The 22,323-nt window shown below is 39.5% G+C and overlaps 1 protein-coding gene across 1 annotated transcript in view; it reads left to right on the top strand.

The window, feature by feature from the left end:
* The first annotated feature begins 7,012 nt into the window (after nucleotides 1-7,012).
* LOC128581619 (zinc finger protein 560-like) overlaps nucleotides 7,013-22,323 on the top strand; it is a 46,452-nt gene continuing 31,141 nt past the window's right edge. Inside the window, 1 exon segment of the mRNA XM_053584684.1 lies at nucleotides 7,013-7,358. Within this exon segment, the coding sequence (XP_053440659.1) occupies nucleotides 7,331-7,358 (28 nt within the window). The 5' untranslated portion in view covers nucleotides 7,013-7,330.

A 22,323-nucleotide genomic window follows, 5' to 3' on the forward strand; every position in this document is an offset into this window, starting at 1 on the left:
TACTATAAGTCTATAGTGATCAAAACAGCATGGTATTGACACAAAAATAGAGACATAAATCTATGGAACAGAATAGAAAACCTAGAGATGAAACTAGCCTCATACTGATCTTCAGTAAACTAAACAAAAGTATACATTTGGGAAAAGAATCTCTATTCAATAACTGGGTATCCACATGCAAAAGACTGAAACTGAACCTACAACCTCTCTCACCACTTAACAAAAATTGACTCATGATGCATTAAAGATTGAAATCTAAGACATGAAATAATAAAAATCCTAGAGGAAAGCATGGGAAAAATCTCTAGATAATATCAGTCTGGGGAAAGATTTTATGAAGGTAATTACAACAACAAAAATAAATAAATGGTACTTAAACTAGAATCTTCTGCACATCTAAGGACTCAGCAATTAAGGAAAACAGACAACGTTCAGAATGGGAAAAAATATTTACATATTATGAATCAGACAAGGGGGAGATAGCCAGAATCTACAGAGAACTCAAATCAGGAACAACAATAACAAAAAGAGCAAATAATTTCATTTATTGTTGGGCAAGAGATGTGAACAGAACCTACTCCAAAGAAAACAGATGAGTGGCCAAAAAGCACATGAGAGATCATCATCCCTAATCATCAGAGAAATGCAAATCAAAACCATCTTGCAATAGCACCTAATCCCAGTGATAATATATCATATCACAAAGTCCCAAAGCTGCAGAATGCTGGCATGGTTGTGGAGAGAAGGGCACACTTCTATACTGTTGGTGGGATTGCAAACTCAATACCCTGCTTCCCCGAAAATAAGACATGCTCTGAAAATAAGACCTACTTACAGGAAAGATAAGACGTCCCCTGAAAATAAGACCTAGTGCATCTTTGGGAGCACACCTTAAAATAAGACTTATTTTTGGGGAAACAGCATAGTAATACAGCCTCTTTGGAAAGAAGTATGGAGGATCTTCAAAGAGCTAAAAGTTGACAAGGCATCTACCCAGAAGAAAAAAAAAATTACTACAAGGACTTTTGCATTATATTGTTTGTTGCAGCTCAATTCACAGTTGCCAAGATGTGGAATCAACCCAAGTGCCCATCAACCCATGCATGGATTCATAAACTGTAGTATGTGTATACCATGGAATACTACACAGCCATAAAAAGATGGAGACTTTGCCTCTTTTGTATTAACTTGGATGGAGTTGAAACACCCTTTTAGTTAAAGTATCACAACAAGGGAAAAGCAAGTATCTAGTGTGCTCAGTACTATCATGAAAGCAATAGATGACCAATATAAGACCACACAAGATAAAAATCCAAGGGGGGAGAAGAAATGGGGAGAGAGGAGACAGGAGGGGGATTGGTGCACTCTTATCTAATGGGCACAATTTAAGGGTATATGGCCACCTCCTGGGTGAAGGGGCTCAACTACAACTTGGACTTTACCTAAGGCAAACAATGTAACTTAACCATTTGAACCCTCCTATTAATCTGAAATTTAAAAAAAAGATGTAAGAGTCATAAATACTTGTACAGAGCCCTAAATATATGACAAAACTCAAGGGAGAAATCAATGCCTCTACAATAATATTAGGTCATTAAATATGAAATGTCCAATTTTGAATCAGGAGTTTATTATATCTCAAGAAGTATAATTAAAACTGTCCACCTAAACTATTGACACAGCTCTCTCATCTTAACCGTAGCTTATGTATGCCAGCAACGAACAAGCCTGGAGAGCGAGTGACAATGAAATCATGAAAGGCATTTCCACAGCTTGTTGGGAATTGAATATTTTTTCTTCTAAGAAGTGGTCAAAAGCCTGAAAGAAGTCATAGTGAGTTGGTGCAGTGTTTTTTTGTAGTGACATGCAGTGTTTTTTTGTGTGACATGGTTGAGCATTGCCTTGCAAGAGGATTGTCCTGTCTCTGTTGACCAATCTCAGGTGCTTGTAATCACAAGCATTCTGTCCATTTGGATGCAATAGATATCTGCTATAATCAATTGACCAGGTTTCACAAAGCTGTAGTGGATAATACCAGCACTGGACCACAAAAAGACACCATTAACTTTTTCTTGATGTATATTGGGTTTTGGACTGTGTTTTGGTACTTCATCTTTATCAACCATTGTATTGAATGCTTGTGATTATGAAAAAGAATCCATTTTTCATCACACATAACAGTACAGAGTGGAAATGGTTTGCTTTTATGTCATGACAGCAGTGAAAGGGAGGTCTTGACATAATTTCTCTCCTGATACTTGTTTAATTCATATGGAAGCCATTTATCCAGTTTCGCTTTAAGTGATCCAAAATTATTGGAATAGTAATGTCAGTCCTTGCTGTTAATTCATATACAGGTTGAGATGGAGTAACAAGCTTCCATTACAGCTTTCAGCTTATCATTATTGACTTTTGCTTCATTTCACCCATATTGCTCATTTTTAAGAATGGAACTTCTTAAACCATTGACATACCATGCATTCATTAGTCACTTCTTTCTCAAAACTTTGTTGATATTTTGAGCTGTCTGTACTATATTAGTTCTATGATGGAACTCACCTTCAAAAATAACTCAAATTTTTGACTTTTCATGCTTTCACAAAAATTGTTCTAAAAAATTGGAAGATTATCACAAGCCCAAACATGCAGTTGAAAGAATGAGAATGTACCTTCACGAAAAACAAAAAATCAAGAAGTGTCAAAGTGAAATGTTAGAAATATTAACTGTCAAACTTAATGCTTGAGGAAATCAGACATTTCTTACATAATAACCTATAATTGGAGCACTAAATCCCTCATTTTCAATAATGAAAGAAAATTTAGGTAGATCAACAAGGATATAGAGGGTCTGAACAACACTATATGCCAACTCCACCCCAGAGACATTTGTAGAACAGTCCATCCAATATTACAAGAGTACACATTCTTTTCAAGTGCATGTAGAACACAGATATACCATAAGGTAAACCACATACATGCAGAGTGCCTTCTCAGAGCATAAATTGAATGAATCTATAATAACAAAAATGTAAGGATATACAAATATGTACAAACGAAACAATACATATTTAAAAAACAAGATCAAGAATAAATCACAAAGCAAATGATTTCATCACAAAAAATAACTGAGGTGGCTTGGTGCTTGTAGCTGAGTGAGTAGGGCACTAGCCACATATACTGGCAGGTTTGAGCCCGGCCTGGACCTGCTAAACAATGACAGCTGCAACCAAAAATAGCCGGGTGTTGTGGCGGGCGCCTATAGTCCCAGCTACTTGGGAGGCTGAGGCAAGAGAATTGCTTAAGCTCAAGGGTTTGAGATTGCTGTGAGCTGTGATGCAATGGCACTCCCCTGAAGGTGACATAGTGAGACTCTGTCTCAAAAAAAAACAAAAACAGGTGTAGATATTTTAATTAGCTGACTTAATTACTTCACATTGTATTCATAAATCATTGGATCACTTTGTATCCCATAAATATATGAACAGTTTTTCAATTTAAGAAATTAAAAAAAGGCCCAAGAGAACTTCCTAGTCAGAAGACACAGTGAGAAGATGCTATTTATGAACCAGGAAGTGAGCCCTCACCAGACACTGAATTTCCTAGTACTTTGGTTTTGGACTTTTCAGTCTCTAGAACTGTAAGAAATAAGTTTCTGTGGCTCATTAAAAACAAATAAACAAAGAAAGAAAGAAAAGAAAATAATGACGAGAAACTAAAGAATATATAGAGACAGAAAAATGAAACAGAACAGATTAAAACTTATGCAATGCAATGAAGAGAGTGCTCAGGAAATTTAGAGCTGTAAATACCTACATTAAAAAAGTCCCAAACAAATAAGAAGAACTACCAAAAGAAGAGGAAATTAAACACACAGTTCTAACAGAAACTAGACAAGACTGGAAATACATGAAATGGAAAATAGGTGAAAATATTTAATGAGAATCAATGAAACTAAAGGTTGTCTATTTGACACGCCTGTAATCCTAGCACTGTGAGAGGCTGAGGCAGGTGGATTGCCTGAGCTCACAGGTTTGAGACCAGCCTGAGCCAGAGTGAAACCTTATCTCTTAAAAAAAAAAAAGTAGTCAGGTGTTGTGTCAGGTACCTGTAGTCCCAGTTACTTGGGAGGCTGAGGGAAGAGAATCATTTGAGTCCAAGAGTTTGAGGTGGCTGTGAGCTATGACACCACAACACTCTACCAATGGTGATGAAGTATGATTCTGTCTCAAAAAAAAAATAAAAGTTGTTTATTTGAAAAAAACAAAATTAACAAACTTTGCTTAGAATGACAAGGAAAATAGAAGAAAATAATTAAAATTGGAAATGAAATTGTGGTATATTATGACAAACCATTGAGAAATAATTGGAAGAGAATACTATGAAAAATTGCACAAGTTAGATAACATAGATTAAGTGGACAAATTCCTAGAAACATGCAAATTAACAGAATTAAGAAGAAATGCGAAATCTCAATAGACCTGTAATGAGAAAAGTAATTGAATCAGTAGTTCAAAATCTCCCAACAAAGAATTTTCAAGAACTCTATAGATGGCTTCATTAATGAATTTTACCAAATATTTAAGAACCAATACCATTGTTTCTCAAAGTATTCCAAAAAGTAGAAGAGGAAGGAACACTTCCTAAATCATTCTCAGGCCAGCATTATGGTGATACCAAAGCCAGATGAAAACATCATAAAAGAAAATACAGACTTTTTCATGAATATAGATGCAAAAATTATTCAGAATATATTAGCAGCCAGGCACGGTGGCTCACTTCTGTAATCTCAGCACTTGGGAGGCTGAGGCAGGTGGATTGCTCTAAACAGGTTGGAGACCAGTCTGAGCCAATGGGAAACCTCATCTCTAGAAAAATAGCAAGGCATTGTGTCGGGCGCCTTTAGTCCTAACTACTTTAGAGGCTGAGGCAAGAAAATGGCTTAAGCCCAAGATTTGAGGTTGCTGTGAGCTGTGACGCCACGACACTTTACCAAGGGTGACATAATGAGGCTCTGTCTCAAAAAAAAACAAAAAACAAAAAACAAAAAGAAAGAAAACAGAATAGCAAACCAAATCCAAGAGCACATTAAAAGCATTCTACAGCTTGTCCAGTAAGATTTATTTCAGGTTGTTTAACAAAAAGAAATTTAACGTTAAATCCACATTGCTTGAACAAAAGAATAAAAACCCCACATGATTATCTCATCTCCTGCAGGAAAGGCATTTGACACTCTTCCATGATAAAATTTTAGAAAAGTAGGAATAGAAAGGAATTTCCTCTATGATAAAGGGCATTGGATGAGAAAGACACAGCTTACATTAAACTCAGTGGTGAAAGCCTGAACTTTTCCCCTAAGACCAGAAAGGAGAGAAGGATGCCTAATTTCACTATTGCTATTCAACACCTCCTACAAGAAATTTTAACCAATTAGAGAAGAAAAAGATTGGATGAAAATAGGTATATTTGCAGGTGATATCTGACATACAGAAAATTCTAAAGATGCTTTAAGAAAACTGGTAGACCTTATAATGAATTCACCAAAGGTGCATGGTACAACATCAACAGATAAAAGTCAGTTGTTTATCTATACACCAACAATGAACAATCAGAAAAGGAAAACTATGAATGTGATCCCATTTACAAAAGCATGTGAAGGAGTAAATTATATGGGTTAACTTTACTCAAAGAGTTAAAAAATATGCACACTGGAAATTTAAAAGCATTACTTAAAGGACTTAAAGAAAACCTAAATAAATGGAGATATTCTATACTCATACCCAAGAAGATTTAATATCATCAAAATAGCAATATTATCCAAACAGATGTACAGATTCGACTCAATCTCCATCAAAATTCCAACACCATTTTTTTTTATTTTGCTGAATAACAGAAGAATGCTTCGTGTCAGTGACATTTTACAATATAGTATGGGAGGCCTTGAATAATTTCCACCTGTAAACGAGGAGGGATCCAGGAGTCAAACACTCATTTGGGTTAAAGTCCTTTATTTACCATGATTCATTCAGAATCCCAAGAAGACATTGTTTTAAAAACCTTCCTTATATTGAGAGAACTTCACAAAGTTCTTATTCCTTCACCCAGAGTTACTATTTTTAGCTACACTTCATCCAGCCCTCTAATCTCTACCTGCAGGACTCTGCCACATTTCTAATATGTACATGTTTCATCTGTTGTTTTCTTCAGTCCAGCTATTGTTTCTCTGGCCTTCATGGCGCTAGAACCACGGGAGGACCGGTGGACTTGACTGATCGATAACTACTTAGATCGTTAGGTAACTCTTCCAGCAAAAAGGAGGGGTTTGAGGTTGTTTCTCCGCTCACATTAAAGACTTAAGAAATGGAAACAGAAATACATATTCGAAACGGAAAACATTCACTCTTTACAAGAACTATCAGTATACTGATAACTCAAAGGGATTCAGCATTTAGAGTTTTCAGCACAGTGTCCGGTTAAATGAAGAGAAATAAGGGAGGATAACAGCCTAAAGACATGATGGAATGGACGACACAGACCATTTCATGTGTTGGCAGGTTTATTAGCTGGAGAGAATTTTGAAAGGCTCTAGGAACGCTGATGGAAATCAAGTTTCAGTGAGCATCCTGAGGTGCGAGTCCCAGTCCTCCGTTTGTCCTTCTGGTCTAATCCATTATCAAAGCCATAGCTGAGCCTGGGTCCACCGTCCCCGCACTTGGGCCCGCTAATAGATCGGGTTCTAACCTCAACCTTGACTTTCGAATCTGTTTCTCCTTCCAGGTACTCCTCCCCCCAACAGAGCCCATCCCCACCGCGCACCCAAATCCGCGCAGGAGGAACCCAGAATTCCTCCGCAGGGTTAGTTGGGTCTTGGGCCAAGGCTCGCGCACCAAGCCCCGCCCCAAGCTCACGGCGGAAGTGACATCACATCAAGCATCCGTAGTTGTTTTTTTTTTCCTTTGTGTGGTCCGGTGGGTCGTAGCTTCGGTGAGGCGCGTGGGAACTAGAGGGTTTGGCGGTGTTCTTGAGGGGCCGCAGAGGTCGTGGTCAGACCAGGACGACCGAGAAGGTCCTTCGGAGAGCCTGGCTTTCTCCGCTTGCGTCCGCTGGGGCCACGGAGCCTCAGGGCGCGGGCAGGTCCGAGAGGCTGTTCGGGTCGTGGGTCCCCGCGGGAGCTGGGGCGGGAAAGCGGCGGTGGCGCGTCCGCGAGGGTTTTCATCTGCCTCGCTTCCCTATTCAGAGGCCTCAAGGCAACCTTTGTGGATTGTTTTTCAGAAGAAAAGAATTTTTCTCTATTCGAGTTTGGTTGAGTCGGTCCCCAGGGTCCTCGCATCCCATGGACCTGGCGATTCCGCTGTGTTCGGGTGAGCACCGGGAGAAAGTTGGCGCGAGGGCGTCCCTTCCTTACGCAGAAGAAAGCTGCTCGTGAGATTTTGGTTTTGCCTTTGCGTGTCCTGTACTTTTGACGCAGTACACTTCTATATTATTGGCGCGTTACGTTCAGCAGAAATAAACCTTATGTTTGATGTCTAAGGCGGGCATATTTCTGTACGTGAACATAAACATCTGTAGACGGCGAGTCTTCTACAGAAAAGTAAGAATGCTCACTGTCTTTATCTGAAGTTCCTAGGTCTGTACATCCTCGTGAAGCTTCATAACCAAGTCTACAGGAATGAAGGATGGAGGGTTTATACGCTACTACTAGAATAATCGAATTTTCGGTTAACAGGATGGTTGTACTAAGTGTGTTTTTCGCTTGTTTTTCTTTTGAAAAAATCAAAAGCTTAGATATTCTGACCATCTGGTACGATAATTTCTGTTTTAGTAGATTAACCTATTTTTTACTATTTTGGTGTTTGCTCTCTCCCCAGATAAATATATTTGTTGTGAGTTATCTGATAGGAAACTGGAAATTCTTTGGAGAGATGAAGCTTGACACTTAAGTAGTTGGTAATGCGTAACCCAAAGATGAGGGCACTGTTTTACTAAAACCACGGTATGCTTATTTGAACCAAGGAAATTAAAAATAATATCATCTAGGCCCGGCGTGGAGGCTCACGCCTCTAATCCTGGCAGTCTGGGAGATGGAGACGGAAAATTCCTTGAACCCGGGGGTTTCAAGTTGCTGTAAGCTAGACTGAGGACAGGTTACTCTACCTTGGGGCAAAGAGTGCGAACTCTGTCAAAATAATAATAATAATAATGTCGTCTAGTATCTGTCAGGGGTGTACAACGTCTGCCAGCTGTGGTGGCTATCAAGAAAATTTGCATGAACCTTTTTTTGCTCATCAGCTTTTCTTAGTGTTTGTGTATTTATTGTTGGCCCAGGAGGACACTTAGATTGTACTAAAATATGCCTTTGGGTGTATTTGGGTCTGAGATCTATTCAAGCTTTTTTTTTTTTTTCCCTGAGACATTCTCATTTTGTAGCCCGCGGTAGAGTGCTGTGGTGTCACAGGTCACAGCAACCTCCAACTCTTGGGATTAAGCGATTCTCTTGCCTCAGCCTCCCAACTAGCTGGGACTAGAGGCGCCCACCACAACGCCTGGCTTTTTTTTTTTTTTTTTTTTTTTTTTGAGACAGAGCCTTAAGCTGTCGCCCTGGGTAGAGTGCCGTTGCATCACAGCTCACAGAAACCTCCAACTCCTGGGCTTAGGCGATTCTCTTGCCTTGGCCTCCCAAGTAGCTGAGACTACAGGCGCCCACCACAATGCCCGGCTATGTTTTGGTTGTAGTTGTCATTGTTTGGCAGGCCCGGGATGGATTGGAACCGGCCAGCTTTGGTGTATGTGGCTGGTGCCCTAGCCACTTGAGCTATAGGCGCTGAGCCTATTCGAGCTTTTTGTATTGCAGTTGTTTTAGTCTCTTAATCTAGAATAGACGCTGTTGTTTCTCCATTATATTGATTTTTTTTCAAAAGTCATGTTCTCTTAGAAAAGTACCTGTTGCAGCTGAGAAAAGTACCCGTTGCAGCTGAGGATTGTGGTTTGCTCCTGTAGTCTCAGCAGTAACTTGGGAAGCCGCAGTGGGAAGATGACTTGAGCCAAGGAGTTTGAAGAGTTATTGTACTCCAGCCTGGGTGACAGGATGAGACTTCGTCCTTAATGATGAAAAATAAAAAGGCACATATTGTGGTATTTCTTATTTGTTATTTTATTTTGTTTTCTAGATGTAGCATCTCACTCTGTGGCCCATGCTGGGGTATAGTGGGTTGGTTGCAGCCTTGAACTCCTGGGCTCAAGCAATCCTCCTGCCTCAGGCTTCTTAGTAGCTGGGACTGCACACTGGCCACTCCTGATTACTTTTTAAAAAGATTTTTTGTGAGGAGGAGGTTCCGCGGTGTTGCCCAGACTGAATTCCTGGCCTCAAGGGATCCTCCTGCCTTAGTCTTCCAAAGTGCTTAGGAGTTTCAAGGCCTGGCCTCTCATATAATTTAAAAAGTTTCCTTCATTTCCTATAAACTGGTAAGTAGGTCCAGATCAGAGGTTGGAAAACTCTTTGGAAAGGGTTGTTAGATAGCAAGTACTTTATTCTGTACTGGTGGTAAGGGCTTGAAATACTCACCTGTGTCTTTGTAGTAGGCAGGCAGTCATAGATCATAGTAAATAGATGGGCATGGCTTTGTTTCTGTAAAACGTTACCAAAACTGTCCTGGGAGCCATAGTGTGCAAGTCCCTGAACCAGAGGCTTCAAGAGATCATTTCCAAAAGTTTGGTACATGCTTAATTAGGGTAGGGATCATCAGCACTCTTATTTTAAAGATAGCCTTTTCCTTTTGAATAAGAAGGTAACATATGATATCCTTTTGTGCTTTGTAAGTGTGATGATTGGGATTTTTTTTCCTTTCCCAAACCACTGTACAAACAAGGATGATGGTTAGGTTTTCATGCTTGTGTGGGAGATGGGCCTCCCTTAGACCTTCCTTTTTTTTTTTTTTTTTAAAAAAGACAGAGTCTCACTTTATGGCCCTTGGTAGAGTAGAGTACCATGGTGTCACATAGCTCACAGCAACTTCCAACTCCTGGGCTTAGACGATTCTTGTGCTTTAGCCTCCCGAGTAGCTGGGACTACAGGCGCCTGCCACAACGCCTGGCTCTTTTTTTGTTGCCGTTTGGCTGGGGCTGGGTTTGAACCCGCCACCTTCGGTATATGGGGCTGGCGCCCTACTCACTGAGCCGCAGGCGCTGCCCACCCTTAAACCTTCTTAAAACTTCTGCACATTATCTATCTGATGTGAATAAAAAAAAGTATGTGGTTGGTATTTTGGAAACCATCCCCAGCGACCTTTCTACAAGTTGTGTAGCATCTGTGAGTAATCTTTGGTGAATAAGCTTTTTTATATGACCCTCGGCATAGGGACCAGTGCCCTACTCACTGAGCCACAGGCGCCGCCCATATATAAGTGTTTTTAATTGCATTGTAAATTCTCTTTCTGTGTGCCTTCTATTTGTGCTTGTATATACTATTACATTTTTGTGGTAACGTAAGTTTTCTGACAGTCCACAAAGAGCTTTCCAGTCCATTAACCTTTTTACTGGGAACAATGCCTCTAGGTGTTTGAGCAAGCTGTTTGGTGTGAAACAACACCTGTAGGCATTATTCATTTTGCAAACCAAGTCTTGACTTAGCCAGCCAGGTGGCTCATGCCTATACTCTGGGAGGCCAAGGTGGGCGGCTCACTTGAGTTCATGAGTTGGAGACTAGCTCTGAGCAAGAGCGGGACCCTGTCTATAAACATAACTAGCATTGTGGCAGGTGCTTGTAGTCCCAGATACTTAGGAGGCTGAGGTAAGAGGATCACTTGAGCCCAAGAGTTTGAGGTTGCTGTGAGCAATAACACCATGGCACTCAACCCCAGGGCAACCAAGTGAGACTTTGACTCAAAACAAACAAACAAACAAACAAAAAAAACCACTTAGTAAGAAACCAAAGAACATCCACTAGTGCTGTGCTCTGAGTGTCCTAATGGTTGTTGGGATCACTGCAGGTCTCAATTGGCACATTTTGTTTCTGAGCCCTCTGCAGTCAAAGGGTTAATGTGAACTAGACTTTTTGCCAGAGACAGGTTAATAATCACCATCAAAATGGGCATAGTAGTGCCACCCTGGGACTTACATATACTTTCCTTATAAAGGAAGGTGGATTTTAATTGCATTTAATGGCAAGTTTGCTGTGTGAACATAAAAGTGGATTACTAAGGGGGGGAAGACATAATGGGAAAATTTGAAAGCCAAGCAGGATTTAGCTAGCTGTATCTTTGGCTAGGATGAGGAGGTATACTGTAGGTGAGAACATTTTAGGTGCCAGAACTTTCTCAGCAAAATCTCACAGCAATAGAGAGCTTAATATCTTTCTTTCTTCTTTTTTTTTAATATTTCAGGGGGTATGAATGTTTTGGTTACACAGATTGCTTTTGTACTGTCTGAGACATGGTTTATAAGTGTGCCTTACGCTGTACCTACTAGGTATGATTTTAATTCTTCCCTTCCTTGATTTCCACTGAGTTTTACTTCCATCTGTGCACATGTGCACGGTTCAGTTAGTTCCACTTCAGTACTGAGTACATGTGGTATTTGTTTTTCCATTCTTGTGACACTTCACTAAGGAGAATGGTCTCCAGTTCCATCCAGATTGTTACAAAAGGAATTAATTCATTTTTTTTAATAGCTGAGTAGAAGTCCATATACCACATTTTAGTAATACTCTTGTGAATTGATGGGCCACTTGGGCTGATTGCACATCAATGCAATTGTCAATTGTGCTGCAATAAATATTTGATGCAAGTGTCTTTTGATAAAATGGCTTTTTTTTCTTTGGGTAAATGCCAAATAGTGGGACTTTTGGATCAAATGGTAGGTCTACTTTAAGGAATTTCCATACTATTTTCTATTAAGTTTGTACTAGTTTGCAGTCTCACCAGCAAAGTAAGTGTTCCTTTCTCACTGCATCCATGCCAGCATCTGTTCGGGATTTTTTGAAAAAAGCCATTTTCACTGGGGTAAGATGCTATTTCAGTGTGGGTTTGATTTGCATTTCCCTAATGATTAGTGATGTTGAGCATATTTTCATTTGTCTATTAATCTATCTTCTTTTGAAAAGCTTCTGTTCATGTCTTTTGCTCACTATTTTTTTTTTTTTTTTTGAGACAGTCTTATGCTATTGTCCTAGGATGGCATCATCAAAGGCCATAGCAACCTCAAACTCAGGCTCAAGCGATCATCCTGCCTAGCCTCCTGCCTAGCCTTCTGAGTAGCTAGGCCATAGGCACTCACCATAATGCCCAGCTAGTTTTTCTATTTTTAGTAGAGACAGGGTCTCACTCTTGCTCAGTCTGGTCTTGAACTCCTGAGCTCAAGCAATCCACCTGCCTTGGCCTCTCAGAATGCTAGGATTTCAGGCATGAGCCACTGCACCTCTTTTGCCCACTTTTTAATGGGGTTGTTTGAATTTTTTTCTTGCTAATTTGCTCCAGTTCTTTGTAGATTCTGGTGATCAGCCCTTTATCAGGTATATAGCATGCGAATATTTTCTCTGCATTCTGTAGGTAGCATATTCACTCTGTTGATTGTTTCCTTGACTGTACAGAAGATTTTTAATTTCATCAAGTACCATTTATTTATTTTTGTTGTTGCTGTGATTGTCATTGGGTCTTCATAAATTCTTTGCCTAGGCCAACATCTGTAAGAGTTTTTCCAACATTTTCTCTTAGAATTCTAATGGTTTCATATCTTAGGTTTAAGTGTATTATCTATCTTGAATTAATTTTTGTGATTGGTGAGAGCTATGGATCCTATTTCAGTCTTCTACATGTGGCTTTCCAGTTTTCCCAGAAGCATTTATTGAATAGAGATTCTTTCCCCAGCATATATTGTAGTCTGATTTGTAAAAAATGAGATGGCAGTACATGGATGGTTTTATATCTGAATTCTGTTTCATTGGTTTGTGTCTCTCTTTTAGTGCCAGTACCATGCTATTTTGGTTACTATAGCCTTGTAGTATACCTTAAACTCCGGTAAAGTAACACCTCTGGATTTGTTCTTTTTGCTTAAGGTTGCTTTGGCTACTTGGGCTCTTTTCAGATCCCAAACAAAATGTAGAATTATTTTTTTCTAGCTCTGCAAAAAATGATGTTGGCATTTTGATGGGGATTACATTCAATCTGTAAGTCACTTTGGGTAGTTTGGGCATTTTTACAATGTTGATTCTGATGCTGCATGAGCATGTTATGTTTTTCCATTTGTTTACATCATTTGCAATTTGAGCTTACTGTATTTTTTTGCATAGAGGAAAGGAGGTTGGCTGAAGAAGAGCAGAGGGAGTGGTAGAAAGTAGACTGGAGAGGGGCAGAACCATGGAAATAACACTGGGTTATATTCTAAGACCATGAGAACCTCTTGAAATGTTTAAAGCAGGGGAGTGACTTGAATCTATTTACAACTTAAATGGAATCCACTAACTCCTAGTTTGAGACCATAGTTCAGGAAACATGAGAGTGAGGCATGGGGTCAAGATAAAAGCACATAACAAATAAGTTCTTTATTTGAGGCAGGGTCTTGCTCTGTCGCGTGGGCTAGAGTGCACTGCAACCCCAAACTCCTGGGTTTAAGTGACCTTCTTGCCTTAACTTTCCAAATAGTTGGGACTGCAGGCACTCATAACAAAGCCTGGCTAATTTTTCTATTTTTTGTAGACACAGTGCCTCACTATGTTGCCTAGTGTGTTCTCAAACTACTGGTTTAAAGTGATGCTCCCACCTTGGCCTCCCAGAGTGCTAGGATTATTCCCAGGTTTGACATTGGAGTTACTTTCTTTCTTTTTTTTTTTTGTTATTATTATTATTTTTTTATTGTTGGGGATTCATTGAGGGTACAATAGGCCAGATTACACTGATTGCATGTATTTGTTAGGTAAAGTCCCTCTTGCAATCATGTCTTGCCCCCAAGAAGGTGTGGCACACACCAAGGCCCCACCCCTCTCCCTCCTTCCCTCTCTCTGCTTTTCCTTCCCCCCTCCGACCTTAATTGTCATTAATTGTCCTCATATCAAAATGGAGTACATAGGATTCATGCTTCTCCATTTTTGTGATGCTTTACTAAGAATAATGTCTTCCACTTCCATCCAGGTTAATACGAAGGATGTAAAGTCTCCATTTTTTTTAATAGCTGAATAGTATTCCATGGTATACATATACCACAGCTTGTTAATCCATTCCTGGGTTGGTGGGCATTTAGGCTGTTTCCACATTTTGGCGATTGTAAATTGAGCTGCAATAAACAGTCTAGTACAAGTGTCCTTATGATAAAAGGATTTTATTGATTTATTTATTTATTGTTGGGGATTCATTGAGGGTACAATAAGCCAGGTTACACTGATTGCAATTGTTAGGTAAAGTCCCTCTTGCAATCATGTCTTGCCCCCATAAAGTGTGACACACACCAAGGCCCCACCCACCTCCCTCCTTCCCTCTTTCTTCCCCCCCCATAACCATAATTGTCCTCATATCAAAATTGAGTACATAGGATTCATGCTTCTCCATTCTTGTGATGCTTTACTAAGAATAATGTCTTCCACGTCCATCCAGTAACCTACGAAGGATGTAAAGTCTCCATTTTTTTTAATGGCTGAATAGTATTCCATGGTATACATATACCACAGCTTGTTAATCCATTCCTGGGTTGGTGGGCATTTAGGCTGTTTCCACATTTTGGCGATTGTAAATTGAGCTGCAATAAACAGTCTAGTACAAGTGTCCTTATGATAAAAGGATTTCTTTCCTTCTGGGTAGATGCCCAGTAATGGGTTTGCAGGATCAAATGGGAGGTCTAGCTTGAGTGCTTTGAGGTTTCTCCATACTTCCTTCCAGAAAGGTTATACTAGTTTGCAGTCCCACCAGCAGTGTTAACAGTGTTCCCTTCTCTCCACATCCACGCCAGCATCTGCAGTTTTGAGATTTTGTGATGTGGGCCATTCTCACTGGGGTTAGATGGTATCTCAGGGTGGTTTTGATTTGCATTTCTCTAATATATAGGGATGATGAACATTTTTTCATGTGTTTGTTAGCCATTCATCTGTCTTCTTTAGAGAAAGTTCTATTCATGTCTCTTGCCCATTGATTTGTGAGATTGTTGGCTTTTTTCATGTGGATTAATTTGAGTTCTCTATAGATCCTAGTTATCAAGCTTTTATCTGATTGAAAATATGCAAATATCCTTTCCCATTGTGTAGGTTGTCTCTTTGCTTTGGTTGTTGTCTCCTTGGCTGTACAGAAGCTTTTCAGTTTAATGAAGTCCCATTTGTTTGTTTTTGTTGCTGTTGCAATTGCGATGGCAGTCTTCTTCATGAAGTCTTTCCCCAGGCCAATATCTTCCAGTGTTTTTCCTATGCTTTCTTTGAGGATTTTTATTGTTTCATGCCTTAAATTTAAGTCCTTTATCCATTTTGAATGAATTTTTGTGAGTGGAGAAAGGTGTGGGTCCAGTTTCAGTCTTTTACATGTGGATATCCAGTTCTCCCAACACCATTTATTGAATAGGGAGTCTTTCCCCCAAGGTATGTTCTTGTTTGTTTTATCGAGGATTAGGTGGTTGTAAAATGTTAGTTTCATTTCTTGGTTTTCTATTCGATTCCAAGTGTCTATGTCTCTGTTTTTGTGCCAGTACCATGCTGCTGTCTTGACCACTATGGCTTTGTAGTACAGCCTAAAATCTGGTATGGTAATGCCCCCCCACCTTTATTTTTATTACTAAGAACTGCCTTCGCTATACGGGTTTTTTTCTGATTCCATACAAAACGTAGAATCATTTTTTCCAAATCTTGAAATGTTGGTATTTTGATAGGAATGGCATTGAATAGGTAGATTGCTTTGGGAAGACATAGACATTTTAACAATGTTGATTCTACCCATCCATGAGCATGGTGTGTTCTTCCATTTGTTAAAATCCTCTTCTATTTCCTTTCTGAGGATTTCATAATTTTCTTTATAGAGGTCCTTCACCTGCTTCGTTCCGTATATTCCTAGGTATTTCATTTTCTTTGAAACTATGGTGAAGGGAGTTGTGTCCTTAATTAGCTTTTCATCTTGACTGTTATTGGCGTATTAGCTATTCATCTTGACTTTTATTGGCGTATACAAAGGCTACTGACTTGTGGACATTGATTTTATATCCTGAAACATTACTGTATTTTTTGATGACTTCTAGGAGTCTTGTGGTTGAGTCTTTGGGATTCTCTAAGTACAAGATCATGTCATCAGCAAAGAGGGAGAGTTTGACCTTCTCTGCTCCCATTTGGATTCCCTTTATTTCCTCGTCTTGCCTAATTGTATTGGCTAGAACTTTCAGCACTATGTTAAATAGTAAAGGTGACAGAGGACAACCTTGTCTGGTTCCAGTTCTAAGAGGAAAAGCTTTGAGTTTTACTCCATTCAGTAAAATATTAGCTGTGGGTTTGTCATAGATAGCTTCAATCAGTTTTAGAAATGTGCCACCTATGCCTATACTCTTCAGTGTTCTAATTAGAAAAGGACGCTGGATTTTATCAAATGCTTTTTCTGCATCTATTGAGAGGATCATATGATCTTTACTTTTGCCTCTGATAATATGGTGGATAACGTTTATGGACTTGCGTATGTTAAACCAGCCTTGCATCCCTGGGATGAAACCTACTTGATCATGATGTATGACTTTTTTGATGATAAGCTGTAATCTATTGGCTGGGATTTTGTTGAGAATTTTTGCATCTGTATTCATGAGTGCGATTGGTCTGAAATTCTCCTTTTTGTTTGGGTCTTTTTCTGGTTTTGGTATCAGGGTGATGTTTGCTTCATAGAATGTGTTGGGGAAGATTCCTTCTTCCTCAATTTTTTGGAAGAATTTCTGCCGTACAGGAATAAGCTCTTCCTTGAAGGTTTGATAGAATTCTGGTGTGAAGCCATCTGGACCAGGACATTTTTTGGTTGGAAGATTTTTTATTGTTTCTTTAATCTCAGTGCTTGAAATCGGTCTGTTCAGGAGCTCTATTTCTTCCTGGCTAAGTCTAGGGAGAGGGTGTGATTCCAAATATTTATCTATTTCCTTCACATTGTCAAATTTCTGGGTATAGAGTTTCTGGTAGTATTCAGAGATGATCTCTTGTATCTCTGTGGGATCAGTTGTTATTTCTCCTTTATCATTTCTGATTGAGGTTACTAGAGATTTTACTTTTCTGTTTCTTGTTAGTCTCGCCAATGGTTCATCTATTTTATTAATTTTTTCAAAAAACCAACTCTTTGTTTCATTAATTTTCTGATTGATTCTTTTGTTTTCAATTTCATTGATCTCTGATTTGATTTTGGAGGTTTCTTTTCTTCTACTGACATTAGGCTTAGATTGTTCTTCTTTTTCCAACTCCGTAAGATGGCTTGTGAGTTTGTTGATGCACTCTCTTTCTGTTTTTCGAATATAGGCATCTAAAGCGATAAATTTACTTCTCAAAACTGCTTTTGCAGTGTCCCACAGGTTTTGGTAGCTTGTGTGTTCATTGTTGTTATGCTCAAGGAATTTAATAATTTCCTGTTTTATTTCTTCCTGCACCCATCTGTTATTCAATAGAAGATTTTTTAATTTCCATGTCTTTGTGTGGTGTCAAACGTTTTTGTTAGAGTTGAGTTCCACCTTTAGTGCCTTATGGTCTGAGAAGATACAAGGTAAGATTTCAGTTCTTTTGATTCTGTTGATATTTGTTTCTTGTCCCAGAATATGATCAATTTTGGAGAATGTTCCATGGGGTGATGAGAAGAATGTGTATTCTTTATCTTTGGGATGGAGTGTTCTATATGCGTCTATCAAGCACAGTTGTTCTAGGGTCTCATTTAAATCTCTTATATCTTTGTTTAATTTCTGTTTAGAGGATCTGTCCAGCTCTGTAAGAGGAGTGTTAAAGTCCCCTGTTATTATGGTATTATCGGATATCATATTGCTCAGACTGAGTAAGGTCTGTTTCAGGAATCTGGGAGCATTTAAATTGGGTGCATAAATATTTAGAATTGAAATGTCTTCTTGTTGTATTTTTCCCTTGACCAATATAAAGTGACCATCTTTGTCTTTTTTGACTGTAGTTGCTTTAAATCCACATGTATCTGAAAATAAGATTGCAACTCCTCTTTTCTTCTGAATTCCATTTGCCTGAAAAATTGTCTTCCAACCTTGACTCGGAGCTTTAATTTATCTTTTGAAGTCAGGTGTGTTTCTTGCAGACAGCAAATGGATGGCTTGTGTTTTTTAATCCAGTCAGCCAATCTATGTCTCTTCAGTGGGGAATTCAAGCCATTAACATTTATTGAGATAATTGATAAGTGTGGTAGTGTTCTAGTCATCTTATTTTCTGAGAGTCCATTGCTTAGTTTTATCTTTTGCATCAGTGTGGAGGTTAGGTTCTGTCCTTTAATTTCCGAGTTTTTACTTTGCTGCTGATCCATTGTGATGGTCAGTTTATAGAACAAGTTGAAGTATTTCCTGTAGAGCTGGTCTTGTTGTGGCGAATTTCCTCAATGTTTGTATATGTGTAAATGATTTGATTTCTCCATCAATTTTAAAGCTTAGCTTAGCAGGTTACAGAATTCTGGGCTGGAAATTGTTCTGTTTAAGTAGATTAAAGGTAGATGACCATTGTCTTCTTGCTTAGAAAGTTTCATTAGAGAAGTCTGCAGTCACTCTGATGGATTTTCCCCTGTAGGTCAACATGGCACTTACTTCTTGCAGCTTGCAGAATCTTTTCTTTTGTCTTGACTTTGGACAGGTTCATCACAATGTGTCTTGGAGATGCTCGGTTAGAGTTGAGGGGACCTGGGGTCCGATATCCCTCTGAAAGCAGTGTGTCAGAATCTTTGGTGATATTTGGGAAATTTTCATTTATAATATTCTCTAGTATGGCTTCCATTCTTCGGGGGCATTCTTCTTCCCCTTCTGGGATTCCTATAACTCATATGTTGGAACGCTTCATAAGGTCCCATAATTCTGGCAGTGAATGTTCTGCTTTCTCTCTCTTCTTTTCTGCCTCTTTTACTATCTGAGTTATCTCAAGAACTTTGTCTTCTACCTCTGAAATTCTTTCTTCTGCATGGTCTAACCTGTTGCTGATACTTCCATTGCATCTTTAAATTCCCCAATTGACTGCTTCAGTTCCTTCAGCTCTGCTATATCCTTTATATATTCTTCATATCGTTCATCTCTTATTTGATTCTGTTTTTGGATTTCCTTTTGGTTATTTTTCACTTTATTAGCAGTTTCCTTCATTGTTTCCATCATTTCCTTCATTGTTTTCTTCATGGGTATTCTAAATTTCCTTTCTGTCATTCCTAACATGTCTTTATTGGTGGAATCCTCTGCAGTAGCTACCTCATGGTCCCTTGGAGGGGTGGTTCTGGACTGGTTCTTCATGTTGCCTGGTGTTTTCTGCTGATTCTTCCTCATGAGTGATTTCTTTTATCTGTTTCCTTGCCCTAATTTTCCTTTCACTTCCTCTTGCTCTTTATTTTCCCCTGCCAGTTTTCCACTGTGTTTGTCCTCCTCTTGGGGTTTAGAAGTCTCTCGCTAACTCACTGTATCCTCAAAGGGATAATTATAGGCAGATCCCACCAGCAAGAGATTCCTGGAGTCTTATCTCCCTAGACTCTCCATGCCGAGCTGCATGGAAGCTGTTACTTGGCCGCCATCTTGCTCTCCACATACCTCAAATGAGATTCTTAATTTCAGCCCTCATGGTATTAAGATATTCTTATTTATTTATTTATTTATTTATTTAGAGAGAGCCTCAAGCTGTCACCCTGGGTAAAGTGCTGTGGCATAACAGCTCACAACAACCTCCAGCTCTTGGGCTTAAGCTATTCTCTTGCCTCCACCTCTCAAGTAGCTGGGACTACAGGCGCCTGGCTATTTTTTGGTAGTAGTTGTCATTAGAATAGTGTTGTTTTTTTCAAATACTTTTAAGTGAATATTAAAGAGAACCTTACCGTGTGTCCAAATGACCAGCAGATGGCGCCCAGTAAGCCCCTGGAGTTACTTTCTTTGGGTGGGAAACAGCTGAGGGAGGATTCTGTGATCTTCATTGAATAACTCAGGAAAAATAAGTGCTGTATTCAAGTGGTAGAAATCAAGAAGATGTAGAAGAAAGCATGAGTGTGTTTAAATTTTATTAATAGGAAATTATTTCAGGGATTTAATGAGAATTAGTGCTCAGCATTGAAAAACTAGTTGTCTATCTTGGCCAATATTTGGATTCATAGTCAAATCTCTTTGAATTGTTCTGCAAGCCTACTTGGGGCAAGTCCTTTATTTCCTGAAAGGAAACATCCAGAATCATCCGTCATGTGTGATTTCTTTTAGCACTCACATGTTAGGGATTGGAATCAGTCCATAAGTAAATGACCAGAAAATTCCCCTGTCAGTGTGGGCTGCCAGAAAACTCTGAAGGTGCCATGTGGCTTGGACATATTCAAGTTACTTTCTCTACTCTTAGTCAGCTAGCTGACTGGACAGAGTGAAACAGTTGATTAGGATTCTGAAGACGAAGTTGGTGAGAATATGTATATACTTCTGGTTGCTGAGATTCTTGGAGAAACAAAATTTCAAACACTTGGTAGTGTTTGCTAGGCGTGTATGCATGCTCTATAATAGAACAGAAATGTATGCTTATGTGTATTTAGATGAAAGTAAATATTTTTCATACCAGTATTATTTGAAATAGCTGTAAATTGCAAAGAACCCAAATGTGAATCAACAGAAGAATGGGTGAATTGTAATATATATATTAGACTGGATTATTGTATAAGAAATGAAAGGAGTAAGTCAAAGGTAGATGCAACAGTATGGATGAATTTAATTAGCAATTTAGAGTGAAAGAAGCCAAACAAAAAAGAATGTCTGGCTCGGCACCTGTAGCTCAGCGGCTAGGGTGCCAGCCACATACACCAGAGCTGGCAGGCCAAACAACAATGACAACTATAACCAAAAAATAGCCAGGTGTTGTGACGGATGCCCGTAGTCCCAGCTACTTGGGAGGCTGAGGCAAGAGAATTGCTTAAGCCCAAGAGTTGAAGGTTGCTGTGAGCTGTGATGCCACGGCACTCTATCCAGGGTGACAGCTTGAGACTGTCTACTCCCCCCAACCTCCCCAAAAAAGAATGCCTACCTGTGACCCACTGCCTGCTCCTCTTATTAAAGAATACTTGTGCTTTCTGTATCTATTGTCATGTGACAAGTTAGAACAAATTTAGTGACTTCAAACAACACATACTCAACCGTTTCTTTGGACCATGAGTCCAGATATGGCTTTATGTAGGTTCTTTGTTTAGGGTCTCACCTGCTTGCAATCAAGGTGTTGGTTGGTTTCATTCTCATCTGGCTTAACTAGGGAAGAATGTATTTCTACACTCGGGTAGTTGGCAAAATTCATTCCCTTGCAGCAATAGGACTTGTCACTGGCTATTCGTTGGAGGCTGATTCAGCAACTTGAGGTTGTTGTGCCACAGGCTTCAGTAAGCCTGCTAGAGGAGTATCTGAACTTTGGGGAGGCCAAGTCCCTCTTTAAAAGACTTCCACCTGATTAAGTCAGACCCACCATGACATCATGATAATTTTCATATTGATGAACTCAAAACAACTGATTTGGAACCCTAATTGCAATCACAAAATCCCTTCATATTTACCATGTTCCATTGGGTTGAAATAAGTTACATGCCTTGTATACACTCAAGGGGTGGTTATCACCCAAGAGTGTGAATACCTGGGCATAGTGGCTCATGACTGTAATCCTAGCTCCTGGGAGGCCAAAGCAGGAGGATTGCTTGGGAGTGCAGGAGTTTGAGACCAGCCTGAGCAAAAGTGAAACCCCTTCTTTACGAAAATTAGAAAAACTAGCTGGGCGTTGTAATGGGTGCCAGTAGTCCCAGCTACTTGGGAGGCTGAAGCAGAACAATAGCTTGAACCCAGGAGTTTGAGGTTGCTGTGGGCTATGATGACACCACAGTACTCTAGCCTGGGGCAACAGGGTGAGAGGCTCTTCTCCCCCCTCCAGAAGGTGGAGATCATATTAGGATCAGTTAGCCACACTGTGTAGCTGTAGCCCACTGCATGGTGGAGAAGTTTCATAGGGTTGTCTCCTAACTGGCCCTATAACTGAGTTTTCAGGAAGGTATTCTACAGTTTTTTCTGAGTGATGGGAAAATGTGATAAAACCAGTCAACTGCAGGGATGAGTTCTCAGTGTTGGACTTCCTTTTGCAGTATAAAGGGTTTCTTGATAGAAAAGACTGCTGTGTAGAGTGCTGTGACTACAGTTAAAGCATGTTGTGAG

This window comes from Nycticebus coucang, chromosome 3 (assembly GCF_027406575.1).
Source record: "Nycticebus coucang isolate mNycCou1 chromosome 3, mNycCou1.pri, whole genome shotgun sequence".
Classification (NCBI taxonomy): domain Eukaryota; kingdom Metazoa; phylum Chordata; class Mammalia; order Primates; family Lorisidae; genus Nycticebus; species Nycticebus coucang.